The sequence below is a fragment of the Saccoglossus kowalevskii genome, chromosome 13 (assembly GCF_978046115.1).
Source record: "Saccoglossus kowalevskii chromosome 13, keSacKowa6.1, whole genome shotgun sequence".
Lineage (NCBI taxonomy): Eukaryota > Metazoa > Hemichordata > Enteropneusta > Harrimaniidae > Saccoglossus > Saccoglossus kowalevskii.
Window position 1 is genome coordinate 34,365,784 of NC_140653.1, and position 16,399 is coordinate 34,382,182.

Sequence of the window (16,399 nt, forward strand, 5' to 3'; positions counted from 1 at the left end):
TTGTCTGTTGGCAGTGCCAGTGTTTGAGTTGAGCTCTTCAAAGAATTTATTGTCAGTTGGCAGTGCCAGTGTTTGAGTTGAGCTCTTCAAAGAATTTATTGTCAGTTGGCAGTGCCAGTGTTTGAGTTGAGCTCTTCAAAGAATTTATTGTCAGTTGGCAGTGCCAGTGTTTGAGTTGAGCTCTTCAAAGAATTTATTGTCAGTTGGCAGTGCCAGTGTTTGAGTTGAGCTCTTCAAAGAATTTATTGTCAGTTGGCAGTGCCAGTGTTTGAGTTGAGCTCTTCAAAGAATTTATTGTCTGTTGGCAGTGCCAGTGTTTGAGTTGAGCTCTTCAAAGAATTTATTGTCAGTTGGCAGTGCCAGTGTTTGAGTTGAGCTCTTCAAAGAATTTATTGTCAGTTGGCAGTGCCAGTGTTTGAGTTGAGCTCTTCAAAGAATTTATTGTCAGTTGGCAGTGCCAGTGTTTGAGTTGAGCTCTTCAAAGAATTTATTGTCAGTTGGCAGTGCCAGTGTTTGAGTTGAGCTCTTCAAAGAATTTATTGTCAGTTGGCAGTGCCAGTGTTTGAGTTGAGCTCTTCAAAGAATTTATTGTCAGTTGGCAGTGCCAGTGTTTGAGTTGAGCTCTTCAAAGAATTTATTGTCAGTTGGCAGTGCCAGTGTTTGAGTTGAGCTCTTCAAAGAATTTATTGTCAGTTGGCAGTGCCAGTGTTTGAGTTGAGCTCTTCAAAGAATTTATTGTCTGTTGGCAGTGCCAGTGTTTGAGTTGAGCTCTTCAAAGAATTTATTGTCAGTTGGCAGTGCCAGTGTTTGAGTTGAGCTCTTCAAAGAATTTATTGTCAGTTGGCAGTGCCAGTGTTTGAGTTGAGCTCTTCAAAGAATTTATTGTCTGTTGGCAGTGCCAGTGTTTGAGTTGAGCTCTTCAAAGAATTTATTGTCAGTTGGCAGTGCCAGTGTTTGAGTTGAGCTCTTCAAAGAATTTATTGTCAGTTGGCAGTGCCAGTGTTTGAGTTGAGCTCTTCAAAGAATTTATTGTCAGTTGGCAGTGCCAGTGTTTGAGTTGAGCTCTTCAAAGAATTTATTGTCAGTTGGCAGTGCCAGTGTTTGAGTTGAGCTCTTCAAAGAATTTATTGTCTGTTGGCAGTGCCAGTGTTTGAGTTGAGCTCTTCAAAGAATTTATTGTCTGTTGGCAGTGCCAGTGTTTGAGTTGAGCTCTTCAAAGAATTTATTGTCTGTTGGCAGTGCCAGTGTTTGAGTTGAGCTCTTCAAAGAATTTATTGTCTGTTGGCAGTGCCAGTGTTTGAGTTGAGCTCTTCAAAGAATTTATTGTCTGTTGGCAGTGCCAGTGTTTGAGTTGAGCTCTTCAAAGAATTTATTGTCAGTTGGCAGTGCCAGTGTTTGAGTTGAGCTCTTCAAAGAATTTATTGTCTGTTGGCAGTGCCAGTGTTTGAGTTGAGCTCTTCAAAGAATTTATTGTCTGTTGGCAGTGCCAGTGTTTGAGTTGAGCTCTTCAAAGAATTTATTGTCAGTTGGCAGTGCCAGTGTTTGAGTTGAGCTCTTCAAAGAATTTATTGTCAGTTGGCAGTGCCAGTGTTTGAGTTGAGCTCTTCAAAGAATTTATTGTCAGTTGGCAGTGCCAGTGTTTGAGTTGAGCTCTTCAAAGAATTTATTGTCTGTTGGCAGTGCCAGTGTTTGAGTTGAGCTCTTCAAAGAATTTATTGTCAGTTGGCAGTGCCAGTGTTTGAGTTGAGCTCTTCAAAGAATTTATTGTCTGTTGGCAGTGCCAGTGTTTGAGTTGAGCTCTTCAAAGAATTTATTGTCTGTTGGCAGTGCCAGTGTTTGAGTTGAGCTCTTCAAAGAATTTATTGTCTGTTGGCAGTGCCAGTGTTTGAGTTGAGCTCTTCAAAGAATTTATTGTCAGTTGGCAGTGCCAGTGTTTGAGTTGAGCTCTTCAAAGAATTTATTGTCAGTTGGCAGTGCCAGTGTTTGAGTTGAGCTCTTTGACAGTGCCAGTGTTTGAGTTGAGCTCTTCAAAGAATTTATTGTCTGTTGGCAGTGCCAGTGTTTGAGTTGAGCTCTTTGACAGTGCCAGTGTTTGAGTTGAGCTCTTCAAAGAATTTATTGTCTGTTGGCAGTGCCAGTGTTTGAGTTGAGCTCTTCAAAGAATTTATTGTCTGTTGGCAGTGCCAGTGTTTGAGTTGAGCTCTTCAAAGAATTTATTGTCTGTTGGCAGTGCCAGTGTTTGAGTTGAGCTCTTCAAAGAATTTATTGTCTGTTGGCAGTGCCAGTGTTTGAGTTGAGCTCTTCAAAGAATTTATTGTCTGTTGGCAGTGCCAGTGTTTGAGTTGAGCTCTTCAAAGAATTTATTGTCTGTTGGCAGTGCCAGTGTTTGAGTTGAGCTCTTCAAAGAATTTATTGTCAGTTGGCAGTGCCAGTGTTTGAGTTGAGCTCTTCAAAGAATTTATTGTCTGTTGGCAGTGCCAGTGTTTGAGTTGAGCTCTTCAAAGAATTTATTGTCAGTTGGCAGTGCCAGTGTTTGAGTTGAGCTCTTCAAAGAATTTATTGTCTGTTGGCAGTGCCAGTGTTTGAGTTGAGCTCTTCAAAGAATTTATTGTCTGTTGGCAGTGCCAGTGTTTGAGTTGAGCTCTTCAAAGAATTTATTGTCAGTTGGCAGTGCCAGTGTTTGAGTTGAGCTCTTCAAAGAATTTATTGTCTGTTGGCAGTGCCAGTGTTTGAGTTGAGCTCTTCAAAGAATTTATTGTCTGTTGGCAGTGCCAGTGTTTGAGTTGAGCTCTTCAAAGAATTTATTGTCTGTTGGCAGTGCCAGTGTTTGAGTTGAGCTCTTCAAAGAATTTATTGTCAGTTGGCAGTGCCAGTGTTTGAGTTGAGCTCTTCAAAGAATTTATTGTCTGTTGGCAGTGCCAGTGTTTGAGTTGAGCTCTTCAAAGAATTTATTGTCAGTTGGCAGTGCCAGTGTTTGAGTTGAGCTCTTCAAAGAATTTATTGTCAGTTGGCAGTGCCAGTGTTTGAGTTGAGCTCTTCAAAGAATTTATTGTCAGTTGGCAGTGCCAGTGTTTGAGTTGAGCTCTTCAAAGAATTTATTGTCTGTTGGCAGTGCCAGTGTTTGAGTTGAGCTCTTCAAAGAATTTATTGTCAGTTGGCAGTGCCAGTGTTTGAGTTGAGCTCTTCAAAGAATTTATTGTCTGTTGGCAGTGCCAGTGTTTGAGTTGAGCTCTTCAAAGAATTTATTGTCAGTTGGCAGTGCCAGTGTTTGAGTTGAGCTCTTCAAAGAATTTATTGTCTGTTGGCAGTGCCAGTGTTTGAGTTGAGCTCTTCAAAGAATTTATTGTCAGTTGGCAGTGCCAGTGTTTGAGTTGAGCTCTTCAAAGAATTTATTGTCTGTTGACATCAACTTTACATTTTTGACTTACAGTAGTTTTGAAAACAGCATGTCTGCTTGCTTTGATATACTTTGTATATATGTACCTTTAAGTTGGTAAATATTGACTTCTCTCAGATTTGCTCATTTCATGAAAATTCTGGTGAATATTATTAAAAAGTGCTATTTTTGGCTTATTCTTGAAAATATAGCGTGATTATTTCAATATTTTATACAGTATGTAGACACCTCAATTGAACCTTAAATTTTTTCATTTTGTGACTACAATGTATAAGTACAGTTTGTATAATAATGTTAGGGCTGACTAAGCGTTGATGACAAGCCCCCTTTTCTGACCTGTTCTATATCTCTGTTTTCCAAGTGTGATCCACAGTGGTGCTATTGTTCGAACTGCCAATTACAAATCTCATCCCATTGTCTTTCCAAATTGTATAGCCACTGTCAATCAATAACATTTTCTTTCATTTGTTGTAAATCGTTCGCTATAGCTAACATTATTGGCTAAAACAGTGGGCACCTACTCTGGTTAACATCACAAAACCTGAAAGCCAGTTGAGAACCTGAATGCGGAAAACATGGTTTTATATTTTCTCGTCAGTGAGCCAATAACAATCCCACTACATTTGGCCTATTTACCTACTGTGTGCGTTTAGTAAACAATGAGACTGCATATTCAGGAGAATATTCAGTGAATAAAGTTTTTTCATGATTTATTTATGATAAATGTTTGATTTGAATATGTTTTAGTGCAGACTGTGTTATGTATGTATGTATGCAGCAATTGTTGTGATGAACAACTTGCGATGAAAATAATTTGCAAAAAATGTCTGGCATGCATGCAAGCGATGTAAGCGTAATTAAATACCTCACTCAAGAAAACCATGGGAACCCAGGCTAATTGTAAATAAAAATGTGATGTTTGAACATGTGTTTGAGTTTAATTATAGATGTTTTTAGCATAGAAAATAGTTCCCTGCCCTGGCAGTGTATACTGTAAAACATGTTGAATTAGCTATATGAAATTTTAGCGAATTTGACTCCATGCATGAATCTTAATTTAGCTAAAGTGTCAATAATCTCATTGTGAGAATATACTTTATTTTAAATTAGTGACATATTAGTGAAATTACAGATAGCTAAAATAACGTGCTAGCTAAAAAGAAATGTTTTGCGTACAGTATGCACGTACCCGGAAGCTGTCATCCAAGAAAACATGTGTTTTCATCTGAATGACGAGGCTTTGAAAAATGATAACATGATAATACACCATTTTAAAAAAATTTATGTAAAACTCGTTAGCTGCATGCATTTATATTTTCTCATAATAGACTGCAAAGTATGTATGAAAGATGGAACGTCGTCACTCTGATCCCCACTATGCATATCTCTGCTGTACTGTCTCATTAGTTTATTCTTGTACAGTCTGAGTGTAACTTACATTTTCTAATATGGTAGGATGCAGATATCTTACTTGATACTGCAACGTTATGTCAAATTGCATGGAAACACTGACTGATGTTTATTTATTCACAGACAGTCACCGCCATGGGGATGGACACTTGCAAACATGTTTGTATTCAAGAAGGTAAGATGAATCCTTATCTTAAATCAGCACTCTTGTCAAGTGTAAATTCTATTGTTCTGTTCTCTGATTGGTCTTTACTCGCATTGCATGCACTACATGCTGTATGCAGTTCAAAACATTGCTCATCATGATGATTATACCCCAGTAGTACTTTATCATCCTAAAAAATCATCTGCCGACTGTGCCTAATTATAGCTAGCGATTACTTTAAATTAATTTATTTGTTTTCAATAGCTTCGTACTTATTTCCCTGGAAAGGTTATATAACAGTATTTCACATGAAACATCCCGATTGCATTGATAAACAGGCTTGAAATCATTGCCGTCTATTTTTAAGAAAGCTTCAACTCAGAATGGGGCACAGGATGAATTTTCTCAAGCGCGCAGAATGAGGGGTGCAGAATGGTGGCGCAACTATGGGGCGCACAATGCTTATTTTGGGAAATGTGCCGGCGCATTCCAGTGGCGCAGAGTACCGATTTCGAGCCTCACACATACCTTTTGATCATACACACAGTTTTGACAATTGTTTGAATATACATGCTTGCAAGTTAATATGCAATTTGGCCTTTAGCAGATCTCTAAAAAATGTCGATATCAATTAGTAAACATTTGTTGTTGTGTCAAGATTGTTCGTCTGTCATTCATCAATTATATTTCCATCTTCTTCCTGAAAACTTCAAGCTCAATTGTTTTGATACTTAGTATGGCCTAGGTTATAGGCACCTTGGATGGACCTCTGTCAGATTTGTTGATTTCATGACTATTTCTTCAATTCGCTATTTTTTGCAAATATTTTTGGGGAAATAATGTCATTTTCGACTTCTTCTTGGAAACTACGAGCTCAATTGGAAAAAAGAAAAATGGAAATTTAATGAAAGACAAGTAGAAAATTATACTAACGAGCAAAATCAAATTAATAGATCTTATTTTAATCTGATTAGACTTCATGTCTTGGCATGTTCTTTTTATCATATGAGTGATTGCCCGCCCGAGTCTGTCGCCGTCATCCGCGTCAACTTTTTACCTTTTCGACTTCTACTTGAAAACTACAAGCCTGATTGCTTTGTACCTGTAGACCTGATGAATATTTTTTTCATTTTTGGTAAAAAGTGATATTTTTGACTTCTTGTTGAACATGCGTTTGAGTTTTATTATAGATGTTTTTAGCATAGAAAATAGTCCCCTGTTTACAGGTAGACCTCTCTCAGATGTTTTTTATATCATGATGATATCTTCAATTCCCTAATTGAAATATGCATTGCTAACAGCGGAGCTGTTTCAGCCGAGAGGCTGCTTGTTAGGTCATTTATTTAGTCGTGACTTAATTTTTTTTTTTCAGATCAAAGCTGCATTGGGTTTTGATAGATGTAACTTATGTTTTTCGGGGGCTGCTCCAATTGCAAAAGAAACTGAGGACTATTTTATGAGTCTTAATATACCTATCTATAATATATATGGAATGAGTGAAAGCTCAGGTAAGAAACCAATTTACTGCTGGTATCAACTGTATAAATGCTCTATTAAAAATCAGTGCATTAAATTAACTGGTGTTTAATTGGAGTGTCATGTGGCTTTGACTTATTTCACAGGACATAATGCTGTCATATCAGGGGCACTATTACAGATGGGCATTCACATAGTGTTAAATTGAGGACATTGCACACTAGATCTGATGACATTGTACATTAGATCTTATGTAAAAATTAAATGACAGACTAGCGACAGTTTTTAGACAGGCTATAGCTGTTATAGACATTCAACCAATTCAAATTAAGTTTGCTCATTGCGCATTCAAACGTCTCAATGATGGGGCCTGTCACACTTTCGTCTCTGTGGCAACCATCAGTTGATGCGGCATATGCGAAAAACGTATGAACAGACATCCATTGATTGAAAAATTTGCATCTTTAGATTAGCAGTGTGCTATTTTTATCAATCAATCGGTGTCATTGTAATCCACCAACTGTACAAGCAAAATCAAGGTAAAGTTTCCTTGAAGAAGGATGAAGGATCCATGAAATAATGGAAAGGTGGTGTATAACCAGGTTATCATCTTCTTTTCTTTTGTGTTTTCTTCTAATATTGTGATAAAGCAGGAATGCCGTATTCACTCACAAAATAATAGTATACATGTATACAGCAAGCAAACAAATAAATAAATAAATAAATAAAATCACATCTGTACATACTGATTTTCCTGCATGTTAACTTCCTGATTGGCCATTAATAACTGTCAAATGTGCTTATTGTCAATACTCAAGAGAGTAGCAAGCAATAGTTATCCCAAGACAATTATGTTTGTGTGTCAAATGATAACTCATTGTTATGAATTATTATGACTGGTGAGACGTGTATGTTGCTTAGTGGCTAGTTTGTCCAAATGAATACCTAAGTAGACAATCTCAAGGCTTTCTCATCACCATCAACAGTGCAATTTCAATCTACAGTTTGGTGTGACTTTTTTTTAGCAGATATAAAATGATTGTCAAATAATACAATCAGACCAAATCAATGTACACTCATCTGTACTGTTCCCAATACATCTATATAAATATTGTTGTAAAAATAGTGATTTTCCTGATAATCAGAATAACTTAACTGTTAAAAAAAAACAAGTTAATTTTATAAAATTATAGGGCCTGAATAAATTATAAAAAAGTCAGACCTTATAAATACTTTTGGATTGATGCAAGTGCTAACTTTAGTGGGGGCCCTGCATACGTTGGGAAGTTTGTTGCCAGCTTTGATAGAACTATATCCATCAACAGGCTGCTTGTGAGAAAGAGGGAAAAAAACCCTAAATTGTTGAACAGTTGAATTTTGTTTTTCTGGTAGGTCCACATACGATATCATTACCCGGAAAATTCTTAGTTGGTAGTGCAGGCAAAGAATTTCCCGGAAGTGAAACGAAACTTGCAGATCCAGATAAGGATGGCAATGGAGAGGTAGGTTCAAAGCATTTAATTGTGGAATGGTCTTTGTTTAATGAACACAGTGAAACCTAATGTAAATCAAACACTGTGAAATCTGTGTAGACTGAACACTGAAATCTGTTGTTACGTTCAGACGCTGGTACTCGACTTGTATAACAAATAAAACGCCCGAACCCAAGCAGTGTGCAAGATAGTACGGTAGTATATTTTCAATGGACTATTGAAATGTCACATAACTTTGTGTGCTACACCACACCTCAAACAAAAATGCTAGCAGTAACATACATCCAATATAGACTTCTGTTTAACAACGGCAAAAAGAACAAACAGTCAAAATTAACAATACTTATCAAAACAAATCAAAGAGTTCGTTCTGTGCTGGCCTGTCACTCCGTCGTCTTCGAACTTTTGTCACGACTCCCAGGTGGTGTCAATCTTCATTCATTCATCTCCGTCGAAGCGTACCAAGTTTCAGCTCACACGTGGACTTCTTCCAGTTTCTTCCAACACGTCACCGGAACGAAAACACAAGCCAGACCGGACAGCTAACAATGTTCAAGAACAATTCCCATTTCCTAATAAACTGATAAACCAGTCAGTGATACTGGTAAAAATTATAGTGCTATCAGTACACAGTCTATTTGGAGTCTTCTTGCTATCAGTCTACCGTCTAATTGCCGTCTACCTCGTCAACGTAAAACAAAAGGCTTTTATAGCCAAAGCAGACTCCCTAACTCAGTACAAATAAATATGCAAAATAGGGATAAATTGACAAAAGAACACAACATAAAGCGACCGAGGACAATATGCCATTTCAATAAAACCCCAACTACAAATTACACAAATAATAAATACATGAAATAGACTCAAACGTAACATCTATGTATACTGAACACTGAAATTGTGTAAAATGAACACTGCAAAATCTGTAAACTGAACACTGAAATCTGTGTAGACTGAACACTGAAATTGTGTAAAATGAACCACTGCGAAATCTGTAAACTGAACACTGAAATCTGTGTAGACTGAACACTGAAATCTGTGTAAACTGAACACTGAAATCTGTGTAGACTGAACACTGAAATCTGTGTAAACTGAACACCGAAATCTGTGTAAACTGAACACCGAAATCTGTGTAAACTGAACACCGAAATCTGTAAACTTAACACTGAAATCTGTAAACTTAACACTGAAATCTGTGTAGACTGAACACAGTGAACTCTGTGTAGACTGAACTTCGTGAAATTTCTGTGTAGACTGAACACGGTGAACTCTGTATAGACTGAACACTTTGAAACCTGTGTAGACTGAACACAGTGAAACCTGTGTAAACTGCATGAACATAGTGATTACATTGAAATTATAATACAAAAATTGGAGTTGAATTCGACATAGAGTTTAGATAACCTTATTGATAGTTATAACACTTGTATATCATTACTGTACTCGACCGGGTTAACGCCCAGGGGCCTCAACTCAGAAAATCACGATTTTTCAGGATTAGGCGCTTACCCGAGCACCCCCCTCGAAAAAGAGTGCAAATGAAAATTTTGATTCATCATTCAACAGAGGAAAAATCAAATTACGAAATTAGTTGCGTCGTCATTGATTTTCACAATGATGATCATAAAAAATATGCACATTTTATTACAATACTAATTACGTACCACCAGAATTTACGAAATTAAAAACATTAGAGTCTGTTGGAACACAGTCAAAGTCAAAATTCTCATCATTATCTCCACTGACGAAGGTGTTGAATCGTATGCAATCTCGATAGAAATCACTTTCCGTCATGATGCATTTGCAGAGTTGACCTGCAGCAGCATCCTTTTAGCTAATGGGTCAAGTTGGTTATTAACCAATCAGAATGCTGTGTTGTACCGACACAATTCTCCAGAAATTCCCGAAGACTTTCCGGTAACGCAATGCGGAAGTGAATTTTCGATGTCAAAGTAGAATCTGTTGGAATTTATTTCAGCGAATAAACGACATGGTTTTTCCAAAAAACTAGTAACTAGCCATTTTTGAGAGGTAAACTGAATATAGCATGAAATATTTATCGCATTTTACTTGTATTAACAGGTCATTGTCGAAGCATAGTTTACACATGGTTACCGTAGTCTACGCATTCACAACATATTCACAGCGGTTGATATCCACGTTGTACCATATAAAAACGATTACCAACATTCGTTACGCAAGACCAAGTTTTAAATTAGTTGCATTTTGAAGGGGTGGGCGTTTTGCCAAATGTGGCCCCAAATATAAAAATTGCGCAAAAGTGAAAGATGGGCACTTGCCTGAGCATGGGCGCTAACGCAGTCAAGTACGGTATATACTTGATATGCAGATTCATACTATTTATAATCTTATTTCAGCATTTAATTGATTTATTAATTTTACATTCCTTCAGGAAAAACTCATTTCTGGATCAGGTTTTACCAGTGTTAGTGAAGTAGTTATGTAATAATAATAGCAATATCTCGGGTGTTATTGTTTACAAACGGGACATTTCTCTTGTAATGCAATGTCTGCAAAGAATGACACATTCTGAACTTGTAGTTTTCTTTCTATTGCATCTTGTGTCAGTCTTCTCAATGACCATAGAAATGTATCCAGTGCATTGTCTGTCAAGAAATTATGCTTTCTGTCATTTTGACATGACGTCATTTAAGTAATATGGTTATTGTCTTATATCACTTATTCATTGAGCTGGTCAATAGTCTCAACATCATGGGCTGTATTATTATAATAATACTGGTGATAATAGATTTTAATTATACATCTGTCACCGTAACACCATAAGTTACATCGTGCCGTAATTTTACGAGGTATTTTCATTCTACCATATAAAGAAATGCAAATTCCAAATATGGAATGATTTCGCACATAAGCGTTCTAATAATAAAACAAACATGGCTGCCACCAGGGTTTGACCGGACTCCACACAAAGAAGTTCGCTGATTCTGTTCTAAACAGTTTGGATTTCGGCATTCCCATGATGTATCCTTGGAAGGAAAAGATGTATAATAATAAAGTTATTACGAGGATACCTTAAAGTATGCACTCAGACAGTACACTGTCACATCGACCTCCCCTGTACTATCTTCGTACATACTTTGAGGTATCCTCGTAATAACCTCATATCATATTCACTTGACATGTCTTTTTTTATTTCATTTGTGTTGAGAAATATAAAAACACATGACTATACATAATTTACACTAAGGATACAATTTTTAATTTAAAATTTTGATAAATCTTAGTGAACAAATTGATAACACTGTGATCTAAAAGAGCTGTTTTTTATGGCAAACAGTAATTTATTGTATTAGGTGTACTATCCCATGACCTCACTATCAACCGACTCTTCAAACTGATTAACCTTGTAGTATTAGTTGTTATGATCTCTGTTTTCTATTAGAATAATATAATCTAAGCTGGGACTGACTTATAATATTATTAACATACATGTATCAACTATGGGCTAGCAAACTGCTCATGTCAATAGATAAATGGATAAGAGCTTGTAACTAGGACTATGGTGTCTTTGGATGAAGATTCCATTAATTACAGAGTTAGTCGAACTGACACATAATTTCTGTATAAGAGACCGAAAATAACGTACTACTAAGACTACTTGTCATATAAACCTTAGAGAATAAATTGGTTCTAGAAAACTTCAAGATATTTACCATGATATTCTTGTACTGATACAAGCTGTTTTTGATCTTACAATTATAATATGGAAATATAAAGCGTAACTGATAATAATGTTGTAATTTCAGGTCTGTTTTGGTGGACGTCATGTGTTTATGGGTTATCTTAACAAGTTGGATAAAACCCAGGAAGCAATAGATGAGGATGGATGGTTACACAGCGGTGATATTGGACGAAAAGATAAGAATGATTTCCTTATTATCACTGGAAGAATTAAAGGTTAGTTGTACCATTGCTGCTTATCTTTTTGGTCTATAAACTAGGTTTGTGTGGTGAATCTCACCCAGTAGGAATGTTTACTGGTATGTAGTAACTTACTTTAGATGTGTTCAGGCAGGCAAACTTTTTGAACGCCACAATGCCCTCAATACCGTCAACATCAGTTTCAACAATGCTTGTATGGTCGGATTTTGCCAAAGTCTACTCTGGTTTCTGAACTACTTTTAATTATTAGTCCCCGTTTGGACGAAGTCCGAAAACGGGGACTTATAATTCGGTCTCCGTCTGTGTGTCCGTGCGTCCGTCCGGAGTCGTATCTCAGAATCCCTTGGACCGATTCCGTTCATTCTTTGCATGTGCCTAGTGCTTTATCTGGGACATATGCACATGCAGTGGTTTAGTGATTCGATTCAAAATGGCCGACTGGCAGCTATCTTGTTTTTTGAAAATGTTATATTTTGGACATGCTTTGTCAGTTTTCATTCAAATTTAGTATATCGATCATACATGTTAGGATACATGTCCCCAACCGTACGTGAGTTCCTGAGTCTGTCCGTCCGTTCGTGCGTCAGTTTGTCAATAGTAACATTTCAGAATCCCGTGGACCGATTCCATTCATTCTTTGCATGTGCCTAGTACCTTATGTGGGACATATGCACATGCAGTGGTTTAGCAATTCGATTCAAAATGGCCGACTGGCAGCCATCTTGTTTTTTGAAAATGTTGTATTTTGGACATGCTTTGTCAGTTGTCATTCAAACTTTGTACATAGATTATACATGTTAGGATACATGTCCCCAATCGTACGTGAGTTCTTGAGTCTGTCCGTCCGTCCGTTCGTGCGTGCGTCAGTCTGTCAATAGTAATATTTCAGAATCCCGTGGACCGATTCTGTTCATTCTTTGCATGTGCCTAGTACTTTATGTGGGACATATGCACATGCAGTGGTTTAGCGATTCGATTCAAAATGGCCGACTGGCAGCCATCTTGTTTTTTGAAAATGGTGTATTTTGGACATGCTCTGCCAGTTTTCATTCAAATTTGGCACATACATGTACTTTATACATGTTAGGATGCATTTCCATGACAATTTGTTTCAAAATCTGGTCAAGGATGGCCAAATGACAGCAATCTGACTTTTTGGCCTTACTACTATATTTCCACAATTTATGTACCATTTTCATTTGTATTTGGCACATACATCATACATATCAGTCTGTTTCATAATCAGATCAAAGATGGCCAAATAACGGCTGTTTAGTTTTGGCTAACTACTACTACACAGAGCACATGTTTTGATGTAAATAAACAATCTGTTGTATACGCCACTTGGAAGTGAAGTTTCAAGGACACGCTCGCAACAACCCCTCTGCTTTAATATGACGAGCACAAAGAGAACTTTCAAAAATTTAACGGGGACTGTGTCATTTTCAATGACTTGTGTTTAAAATAAACTGACTCTAGTGGGTATTGCTTATTCTAATTGAGTCAATTGGAATATTTTTAATTGTGGCTAATTTTTTGCAAGCTGGTTTCTCGAAACTGAGGTCAACCTATTCAAATGTAAATTTGTTCAAAGTTTTTGTGTGAATAATAATGAATAAGCCTTCAAACCCAGTAAAAACTTGTTGGGTAGTTACTAAATGGCATATGAGGCTTTATCATCATCTATGTGAAATGTATTTATTTATTTGTAACCACAAAGTTACAAGCAAGTGTTTTGGAATTGCTGTTGCTGAGAGTTTGCTAGCAGGATACCAGTGATAAATTACTTGTGTTGGTCACTGTTTTTTTGGACTTAGCATGTCATCTTACTGAAAGACACTTCCTCATGGAAAATGAAAGCCTGATTGTGTTGTAATATTCCAATCAGATATATTTAAAAACATTATAAAATTTCCTTGTGTGTGAGTATATGTTTGTTTCAATCACACTTGAGTCAACTACAAGGTGACCTACAACTAAATTCAAATATAATAGAATATTTATTCATATATGGTCAGATGTAAATAATAATACTGAGAAAAAAAAATCATGAAATTCATGTTCACCAGAATGTGTGTAAAATGTAAATAGTTTGCATCTGAACTTGACAATGAATTGATTGTTGTTTTAATACTTTATTATTGCATTATTAGTCCCCGTTCGGACGAAGTCCGAAAACGGGGACTTATAATTTGGTCTTCGTCTATGCGTCCGTCCATAGTCATATCTCAGAATTTCTTGAACCGATTCCGTTCATTCTTTGCATGTGCCTAGTACTTTATATGAGACATATGCACATGCAGTGGTTTAGCGATTTGATTCAAAATTGCTGACTGGCAGCCATCTTGTCTATTGAAAATGTCGTATTTTGAACATGCTTTGTCAGTTGTCATTCAAACTTGGTACATAGATTATACATGTTAGGATACATGTCCATGACGATTTATTTTGCAATAGTGGTCGACTGGCAGGCATTTTTTTTTTTTTTTATGCGTTATTTTGGACGTGCTCTGTCAGTTTTCATTCAAATTTGGCACATACATGTACTTTATACATGTTAGGATGCATGTCCATGACAATTTGTTTCAAAATCTGGTCAAGGATGGCCGATTGACAGCCATCTGACTTTTTGGCCTTACACAATTTATGTACCATTTTCATTCGTATTTGGCACATACATCATACATATCAGTGTGTTTCATAATCAGATCAACGATGGCCGAATAACAGCTGTTTTTATTTTTGGCCATATTACTACTACACGGAACACATGTTTTGATGTAAATAAGCAATCTGTTGTATACGCCACTTGGAACTCAAGTTTCAAGGACACGCTCGCGACAACCCCTCTGCTTTAATATGACGAGCACAAAGATAACTTTCAAAAATTTAACAGGGACTGTGTCATTTTCAATGACTTGTAAAGATTTGAAATAAAAATAGAAAAACTGTTATTTCCATGACCCGAAAAATACTATAAATCCAATGAATACTTCTGTTTATTTTTGATCAAGCAATAAAATAATATAGATATCTAATAATTCAAAAATATTGCATTTTCTGAAAATTTAGTTGAAAATTCTCAAAACCTTCCACTGATAAACAACATTATTTTTTCTTACCTTTTGCCAATTTTTTTTTTACAAATATATTTACAAACTGTCTCATAAATTATCATCAACGTGATCCAATCTTAATTTAAATCTTTAATTTTAAAATATTTTTGAAATGATAATGGAATCAAGCATGTAGACAAGTTCTTAAAGTAAGTCAAAACATAGGTGGCCCTGTAACATTAACCTAAAGAGTCAATTATTTTCTAGTTTATTCTAAAATGTATATTGACTAGTCATATAATTATCCATGTGAATATACTTATGGCATAAATGTTAAAATTAATAACACTATGCAATAACAAGTGAACTTGTAACTCATTTGTCACCATATCAATTTATGAGTATTATATGATATAATAAATATGGTGTATATTTGTTTGTTTTTACTGTAGAAATCATCATCACGGCCGGTGGCGAGAATGTGCCTCCCGTACTCATAGAAGATCAAGTGAAAGCCGAGTCGCCTCTCATAAGTAATTGTATGCTGATTGGTGATAAGAGAAAGTTCCTGGCAATGTTGATCACTCTTAAAGTAAGTATCCCGCAACAATACACAGACCAGATCATGATTAGTTTTGGGTTAAAATCTGTGCATATTAATTATCTAATTTGCATAATAATTAGTACATTTTCAGCATCTCTGTACTAATCATCACATTTCTATGAAATGTAACTCAGTACATAAGTGCTCAGGGACAATGTGAAGACGTGTCATTAGTTTGGGCTTAAGATCTGTGCGTATTACTTACCTAATTTGCATAATAATTAGTAAATTTTCAGCATCTCGGGCACTAATCATCACATTTCTATAGCTTAATTGCTTTGATACTATGTATGTAGGTATCTTGGGTGGTTCTCTGTCGGATTTGTTCATTTCATCATGATATCTTCATGATGATATTTTCAGCAAATATTTTTTGTATTTTTTTGCTTTGATATTTGAGGTGTACATTATTTTTGTGATCAACTTGGCTACCACAATGTTCTTGGAGGAAAGTTGAGCTATTTTGACAGTCAGGTCGCTTGTTAACTTTTAACAATTGCTTCTTTATTTGTAGGTTGTTATCAACCCTGATACCCAAGAGTCAACAGATAAATTAACACCAGCAGCTATCCATGCTGCAAAAGAACTTGGTAGCAATGCTACTTTGTCATCAGAAGCCAAAAAGGACGAGAAGATCAACAAAGCTATACAAGGTGCTGTAGATCGCTATAACGCTAATGCAACATCAAGAGCTCAAAAAGTCCAGAAATTTACTATTCTGGAAGGTGATTTTTCAATTGCTGGTGGTGAACTTGGTAAGTACCTTGCTGACAACTCATAAAACACTGACTATCACAAAGTATGCTATGCACACTATATTTGAATGTGCACATACATGTCAGAACACATTACCATATTTTCTGTATTAGAAGTAAAAGCATTTACCACTAAAAT

General features: G+C 36.2%; 1 protein-coding gene across 4 annotated transcripts in view; it reads left to right on the forward strand.

The window, feature by feature from the left end:
- The window catches only part of LOC100372454 (long-chain-fatty-acid--CoA ligase ACSBG2-like), a 79,230-nt gene that overhangs the window by 59,467 nt on the left and 3,364 nt on the right, over window positions 1-16,399 (forward strand). For 3 of the 4 annotated variants that reach the window (XM_085507258.1, XM_085507259.1, XM_085507260.1), the window contains 7 exons: window positions 4,931-4,982; window positions 6,325-6,460; window positions 7,821-7,930; window positions 10,335-10,367; window positions 11,710-11,860; window positions 15,354-15,493; window positions 16,020-16,260. In XM_085507258.1, coding sequence (XP_085363384.1) covers window positions 4,931-4,982; window positions 6,325-6,460; window positions 7,821-7,930; window positions 10,335-10,367; window positions 11,710-11,860; window positions 15,354-15,493; window positions 16,020-16,260 — 863 coding nt within the window. The remainder of the gene's footprint in view (window positions 1-4,930; window positions 4,983-6,324; window positions 6,461-7,820; window positions 7,931-10,334; window positions 10,368-11,709; window positions 11,861-15,353; window positions 15,494-16,019; window positions 16,261-16,399) is intronic. The other variant, XM_085507261.1, reaches the window with a different exon arrangement.